This window comes from Orycteropus afer, unplaced genomic scaffold (assembly GCF_000298275.1).
Source record: "Orycteropus afer afer isolate SDZICR_OR568_19922 unplaced genomic scaffold, OryAfe1.0 scaffold00045, whole genome shotgun sequence".
Taxonomy (NCBI): domain Eukaryota; kingdom Metazoa; phylum Chordata; class Mammalia; order Tubulidentata; family Orycteropodidae; genus Orycteropus; species Orycteropus afer.
The window spans coordinates 5532071-5539841 of NW_006921632.1; the positions used below are offsets into that span (position 1 = coordinate 5532071).

The following is a 7771-nucleotide window of genomic DNA, read 5'->3' on the forward strand; positions in this document are numbered from 1 at the left end:
ACAAAAACTAATGTACAAACCTTGCCTCTATCTGTTAAGGTTTCTTGAGGCCACCAATGTGTGGAAAGAGCTAGAGCACACTACAGCTGAGCTCCAAAATATGACTACTTAAGTGTCCTGACTAGATTCACTGCCATCTTGGGGAGGTAGCCCATTCCTTGGTAGCTTACAGAATGGAAAAGGTTCAAGAAAATTTCATCCTCAAACCAGAGCCTCTTACTCACAACTAAAGCCAGCTGGTAGAGGGGGAAAAAAATCACTCAATACCAACATCCTCAGAAGTATTAGGTAGTATTCTACAGGAAAGCAGCTTACCAGTGCTCAGACATTTCTGCCCTGCCTCCTTCAACCTTCAGGGGGCACTAAGTGCTCACTTTTTGGAAGATCAATAGGGAAGCTTGCTGCCACCAGGTAAAGCAAAGTGAGGTTGCTCCGGCAGGAAGATGCTTTGTGATTGGTGCTGACTGGGACAGGAAGTATTTCAGGATTCCTTTTTTCTTCCCATCCTGTGCTGACCTACTTAGAAGACAACTAACTATTCCATGGTCCCACCCACAGGTATCTACTAAGGTATCTAGTCAATCAGAGAATACACAGATCAAGGAAAAGCAAGATTTATTTTTCTACGAAATTCCCAATCCATGTTCCAGCCAATGGATGAAGGGTCAATCATGCCTCACACAGACTCCTTATAAAATAAAAAAGTTTTTTTAAAAAAAACTCCTAGGTTATCTGGGATTAGATGAAAAGATTCACCTATTGAATACATTGTTTTCTTCTTTCATGTGTTCAAATGCTCCCTCCTTGTTGCCACTTTTGCCCACATGGGGCACTGCTGGACTTTTTTTCTTTTTTCAATATTCTACAGAGATCCTTTAATTAAGCCTTAAAAAGGACAAAGACAGAAACAAAGAATCACCTGGATGAGAAAAACCATCAACATGGACCCAGTACAGCAGCTAATGGAATCCCTTGACTAATTTCTTTTAGAAGGACCAGCATTAAGGTTAGTCTCTATGAGGTGGAGGTTAAAGATGTCCCCAAAATCTAACTTTTTCAAACTGCTATGCCACTCCATCATCTCTAACATCAACCCCTCCTGCTCCCTCTCCTCTTAGGGTTCCATATTTTGCTGTAACATCCCACAGAACCCACAAACTGCCAATGAAATGGCTCATGCAGTGGTAGAGGATGGCAAGTCCCAAATCTGTGGGTCACGCAATGGTCTGGAGGATTCTCCTCACTCACATGGTGACAGGGGCTGACAAACCCAAATCAGCAGGTCAAACGACTAGCTGCTATCTTGAGTCCCAAGACCTGGGGGTGAGATGAACCAGACAGAGGATCGAGAGCAAGAGAGCAAGCTTTGCCAGAACATTCACATATATATCCTTAAAGAAAGTAAGGGTGGGGACTTGAGTCACACCTCTCAGGAAGGTGGGACTCAAGATATACCCCACCCTAATCCCACCTTATCAACACAACAGATAACTCACCCCAAAATGGGACCATAACCACAGGCACAGAGGCTAGGATTTACAGCGCATCACAAATGGTGGGCCTATAGCTAAAGGGACCATACCAAGAAACTCAATTCACTGCACTGCAGGGACTAAACAGATCTGTGGCTACACTGATAATCCTATCTCCATGTCACTCTATGGTTTGATAACCTAAGGCCATGGGGTGATTATAACGCCCCAAGAACAGCTGAAAAGATCTGAATTTATTCTTCCAATATTTACTGACTGCCTACTGTTTGCTGGCCACAAGATGAGGCAGTGGCAGTGACTCTGCTGGTTCTGAGTTAAGATAAATGGTGCTGGAGAGAGTTTCCTTCCCAAATGGTAGGAGGATGTTTGCTGGGGGTTGAGAGAACGAGTTTCTCCTCTGCTTACACCACCTGGAGTGGACTTGGGCTGAGGCCCTGGGAACATACACTGTGCTCTCCTCTGGTATGTGCTGCTATCTAAGAACCAAGAGCAGTTTCTAAACAGCAGTGGCATTTGCTCCACAATCCACATAATGATGCGTCTCCAAGGAGCTCTGTGTCATGTGGCCAACATAGGAGATCTTCACTGAAGTTCTAGAGAAAAGAAACCAGAAAGAATTCTGTTTGTGTGGAAATAAGCAAGAAAAATTACCCATTCAAGCAACCATACTCAGAGGTCCCAGACACCTATCTTCATGATCTCAGAACCACCTTTCAACATCCACAGAGGACTGCATCATTAGGTGACTGTCTAAGCCTGTGGTTCTCAATCAGGGCCATTCTACTGCAAAGGGCACTTTTGGCAATATCTTGGTTGTCACAACTGGGTAGGGGGGCAGAATAAGGGGAAGGGGAGTTTAAGTGGTATCCAGCAGACAGAGACCAGGGATACTGCTAAACATCCTACAAAGCATAGGACCATCCCTCACAATAAAGTACTGTCTGGTCCCAACTGCCAATAGTGCAGACATTGAGAAGCCCTACTCTAAACCTTCTTAATTCAAATGTCTGCAACACTGACTTGTCACCTGCAGATTTAATAGTTGTGGTGCCAGGAATAACCTTAAAGGGTCCATTACCCAAGGCAGTTTGTGTGACAAGTATGTGGGAGTTGGAGAGGTTTGGCTAAATGCCTGGTGCTTCCATCATGAGAAAGCTTTTCTGTTCTTTATTGGTCTCATGAAGTTTCTAAAGGGATCACACCACTTTTCAGTTAAACTAAACCTCCTTTTGTAGAGAAAATAGTATGTTCTCTTGTGTAGTGTATATCTGGGGATTTGTGAAGGACCCTCCAGACTGCATGTAGAGGACATCAAGGGTTGCCTGTATCTCTTGTCTGCAAAGCAGCAGGTGCCTCCCCTTGGGCTAGCTGCCTCTGCCTTGTGAGCCACACAGATTCTCCTGGGCAAAGGCGGAGCACTCATACAGCCTGATGATCCAGGTCCAAACACAAAGGTCATCAAGATAGAAGAGGAGGGACATACCGCATGAAGATCACTATGTTGTGTACCAGGATTTCAGGCAACGTGCAGAAGAAGCTAGCAGACAGCAAATATGGAAACAGACGAATTGATTAAAAAAACAAAGAAAGAGTGAGCAGAAGGGTGCTGCACTGTTAACTTGAGGAGCAGTCAGACCTGTTTAGGGTGCCCCCTTCCCCCACACCTGACCTTCTGACCTAAGCACAGCCAAGGCTCTTGAGTCCTCACAAGTGTCGTTCTTGTCCTCCCCCATCACACTTTTTAAAAAAATACATAATGCATCATGTAAACGGTGGAGCTTAGCTTCTTTGCAACGTTTCTAGTGGCTTAGAGTGCCTGGGTGGTGTGAATGGTTAATGTGCTTGGCTGCTGAGAAGTTAGAACTTTGAGTCCACCCAGAGGCATCTTGGGAAAAAAGGTCTAGTGATCTATTTCTGAAAAATCAGCCACTGAAGGCCTATGAAGCACAGTTCTCTGACACACATGGGGTCACCACGAATCAGAGTTCACTCAGTAGCAACAGGTGCTGGTGGAATGTTCTCTCTTAGAAATTCCAGCACTTCATTACATTTTAAACAACACATCCTCCCAATACATCTCAAAGCTAGGGAGCCTACAGTGTAAAGGCTAGGACTTAAGGCAAGACAAAGCCCCAGTCACCTGGGTCTGACTTTGAATCTCTCTAACTTGGTAAACAGCACAGATAAAGAGAAAAACATCCTTACTACACATAGGAATATGGTCCTCCCATCTCAGCATTCACAGTAAAATTCACCTGAAAATAAAGACATCAGAGTCAGTCAGTGGCCAAGCAAGCTTGACATACAGCAGTACTATTATTAGCAACTCAAAGACCCTAGATCATTTTTCCACCACACACACAATGTGCCCAAGATTTTCCCTGATACAGCAGTGTAGGAGCCTCTAACAAATGCTTCCAATCTCTTTCAAGAGGCCAACAGACATCAGGTTACAATACTGCCCTCTTCTTGATTTGTAGCAAATCTCTGTCTTACAAATTCTGTTGCTCCCTAACTACTTATACGTTTGTTCTGTAATTACAAAGCCCTCTAGGTCTTCCTCATCAATTAGCTCCTCAAAGACAAACTGAGAAGAGGAAGGGAAAGCAGTGAGGATATAGCATTCCCCACTCCCACCCCCCTCTGCTCTTAAGCCTGTGGGGCCAGGACTCTGGAAGAACAGCATACCAGTTGCTCACTCCGAGGCGGAATGAGGGAGACATTCGTTGTCCCATATGTGCCGACCACTATGTTCATGTACTGAACCTGGCTGGATAGGCTGGTCACCGCCACTGAGTAGAAGTTGGAGTTCCTAATTCTCAGGGTGGCCTGCATCAGGTCAAATGAGGAAACAAGTGTAAGTCTTCTGAGTCCAAGACTTAGAAGATGCATAACCTAGGAAGCAGGCCCAAAGTCTTACCGTGATGGCGAGGATTACAAGGGAGTCCTCCTTATTAAACAAAACTTTCACTACTTTGATGCCGTCATCATCCACAAGGACTGAATGTGGAAACAGGAAGAAAACCACCAAACCGGATGCCAGGAGACAGAGCAAGATGGACAGGAGGACATACTGCTTACTGCAAATGACACAGCATATGACTGACCCAGGCAGCCAGATATAAAGGTCCAATCAGCTAAGATTAAATGTAAAACCAGGTGTGAAGGGGAGCAAAAGCACAAAGAACCAGAAACCAGAAACCATAAACCAGGCAAGAATGAGTGGAGTGGGAGAGGCTTTTAAAACCCATTTGCACACTGTTTGCATTCTAGAAAAAAGCTGAGAGGAGTTGCACGGAAACATTACTCACCTCCCAGAACACCCCCACCCCTCTTCTCCAACCCTATTCCTTCACTTGGCCCTAAGAATGTTCCCAGTTTCAAGTTTCTGTCCCTAGATTTTAATGGGGCAGAGAGATCTTGCTTGAGCAACAGTAATAAAGGAAATGGGGAATTTACAAGAACAGATGCAGTTTTCAAAAAGTTGACTACCATCCACATGTATAAAAAGGGACTAGGTATTAGAGGTTAACTTACGTTCTCTGAGGTCGTAATCTCTGATCACTATGTGGGATCAAAGCCACCAACTCATTTACTTGCTCTAGAAAAGAACCAAACGATTACGCTATAATCCCCCGTGCTGGTGGTATCATTCTTCCTTCACATCTCACGTCAGCCAGCCACAACAAACACTGAACTGGAATCAGACATTTCTAAAATACTAGTTTCATGGTGGGGTCCAATAACAAGAAACAAGTAAATCTGAGAGTGTCACAAATTACAAAGTATTCATCAGTACCAACAAGGCTGTGAAACGGGTGCTGGGGAATCTGGGATCTCCTCTGGCTTTAACATTAGCCAGCTGTGAGGACTTGTGAAAGCTGAACTTCTGTAGGTCAGTATCTCCTCATCTGTAAGATAAAGGCTTTGGAGTAAAAGGTTTCTAAGGTTCTTGTTGTTGTTATTTGCCGTTGAGTCGGCCCTGACTCATAGCGACCTCTCCTTGGGTTTCTGAGGCAGTATCACTACGGAAGTAGGATTGCCCAACCTTCCTTCCGAGGAGTGGCTGGTGGATTTGAACCGCCAGCCTCCTGGTTAGCAGTCAAGTGCCTTAGGCACTATGCTACCAGAGGTAGTTCTTACCAGCTCTAAACGTCTGCTACCCTCTATCTAAACTGTTAAGATCTTCTGAGGGCCAACTCGGTAACAGATGATCCAGCACTTATTCCAGGCTCCACAACTGAGTTTTCCCACCTTTTGTTTACCTCTCCCCACTTGACATGGTTTTCAGACCTTGGACTGTTAATCATTCACTGTCTGCTTCCTCAAATGGACTTTCAAGATAAAATCCTACAAAGCTGTGCCAGTCTTTCTGAGAGCAATAAAGAAATGTGCCTATCAAGGAAGTGTGCCCATGACCGTGGATAGGGTGGGCAGATGATGATTCTATAAGCATATATGTGCTATAAAAATGTCTGGGTGTATAGTAGAGCTGAAAAGGGACAAGGTTGTAGCAGCTTCTTGGCCACATCCAGCTATCCGTAGGGAGCAAGGAGTTGGACCTATGGGCTTGGGACCATGGATGCAGGGGACTCAAGCTCCATTGGCATAACATACTACACAAAAATACTGTTCTACATCCTACTTTGGTGAGTAGCGACTGGGCTTAAAAACTTGCAAGTGGTCATCTAGATGTAACAATGGGTCTCTCCTTACCCAGAGCAAAGAAGAATGAAGAAAAGCAAAGACATGTGGAAACCAAACAATTAGTCTAAAGGACTAGTAGACCATGAGACCAGAAAAATTAGATGGTGTCCAGCTACCACTGTCAACTACTCGGAGGGGGATCTACATAGGAGATCCCAGACAGAGTGAGAGAACAATGTGGAACAAAATTCAAAATCATAAAAAAAAAAGACCAGGTTTTCTGGTTGGATAGAGCCTGGTGAGACCCCTTAGGCTATGGCCCCTAGTTACCCTTCAGGTCTGGAATGAAACTCACTCCGTGGCTTCCAGCCAAATAACAGACAAGCAAAAGGGGTGAACATTTACATTAGGTAGATACACTCCTTGGTGCAATCAATCATGGGAGAACAGAAGGGCAGTGCTGACACAAGGAGATGGCTCGGGGGTGGGGGGCAGATGTGCATGGGAGGGAAGGACACAGGGAAGAGGTAACTACAGGGAGGAAGTGGAAAGAGAGCTCTTACATTGTGGGGAATTGCTGTCAATGTCATGAAATAAAATATGTATGAACTGCTGTATAGAAAATGAATTTGCTCTGTAAACTTTCACCAAACCACAATAAAAAGAAAAAAAAAAAAAAAGAAATGTGATTGTCAACAAATCTATAATGTAGAGCAAACCCAAGTTTCAAACCATGGAAACAAAGAACAAAAGTTAAGGAAAGAAAGGTTTCAAATACAGAGAAATCAAAACAAGTTGTGGAACTTGTCTGGGTCAATCTGGTCAGCTGAGCTGTCTCCTGCTCAGGGCACTGTCTGTGACCACGGCGTCATTGCCGAGAAGAAAAGCCATGGACAGACAAGAACATTCCTGTGTGTATCTTGGGATTCTTGTTAGGAAATCATTGCTCCTTACCTGTTGGAATGTAGCCAGTCCCTTGGCAAGTGAGACAGGTGATGCTATCTCGCCCTGTGAACTCCACATATGGGAACTGAGCAATAGCTTCTTCTTGCTCTCGTTCAGCCCACGTATCATCCTTGTCATCATCTTTCTTTCGCTTGCAGGAAGGGGGACGAGCAGAGGCAGAATGCTGGGACCCCATGGCCGTGATGTAGCACCTGTGTCATGTCCTAGGATGCAGAGGTAAATGAGTGTATGTGAATGTCACTAACATAAACCACGAGAAATCACTTCACTACGCCACTTGAGCTCCCTTTCTTTTTTATTAGAGAAGTGAAAATAAAAAATGACTGGATTGGCATCCTGAGTGTGATTCCAACACCGTAGGATTTCTACCGAGATCCTCATTTTGTGGCACTGCTCCTTAGTCCCCTGCCACCCCCACATACAGCATGGGGAACGGGGCTGTCTTCGCCACTCAGGCCAGCTGCTCACTGCCCCGGGTCTCGGAGTACCCTAGCTTCTACCTAGCCCAGCCTCGCCTCTTCCTCTCCAACTAATCTGCAAACTCGTGCCATACTTGAGAAAGACTCTCTGGGTAAACAGACACCAAAGTACTACCAGGCCTTAGCGATCCCCATCCTACTCCATTCTCAGCCGGAAGGCAAGCTCAGGTCACGCCCCCTGGCAAA

The 7771-nt window shown here is 45.1% G+C and overlaps 1 protein-coding gene across 1 annotated transcript; it reads right to left on the minus strand.

Annotated features, from left to right (window-relative positions):
- Positions 1–1989: 1989 nt before the first annotated feature.
- Positions 1990–7281, minus strand: TMEM106C (transmembrane protein 106C). The gene is made up of 7 exons (XM_007937892.2): positions 7095–7281; positions 5031–5094; positions 4414–4573; positions 4182–4322; positions 3699–3748; positions 2977–3030; positions 1990–2086 (listed from the first exon to the last, which is right to left on the minus strand). Exons 1-7 carry the CDS (start codon positions 7279–7281, stop codon positions 1990–1992), a joined length of 753 nt encoding a protein of 250 aa, XP_007936083.1.
- Between the last annotated feature and the right edge of the window lie 490 nt (positions 7282–7771).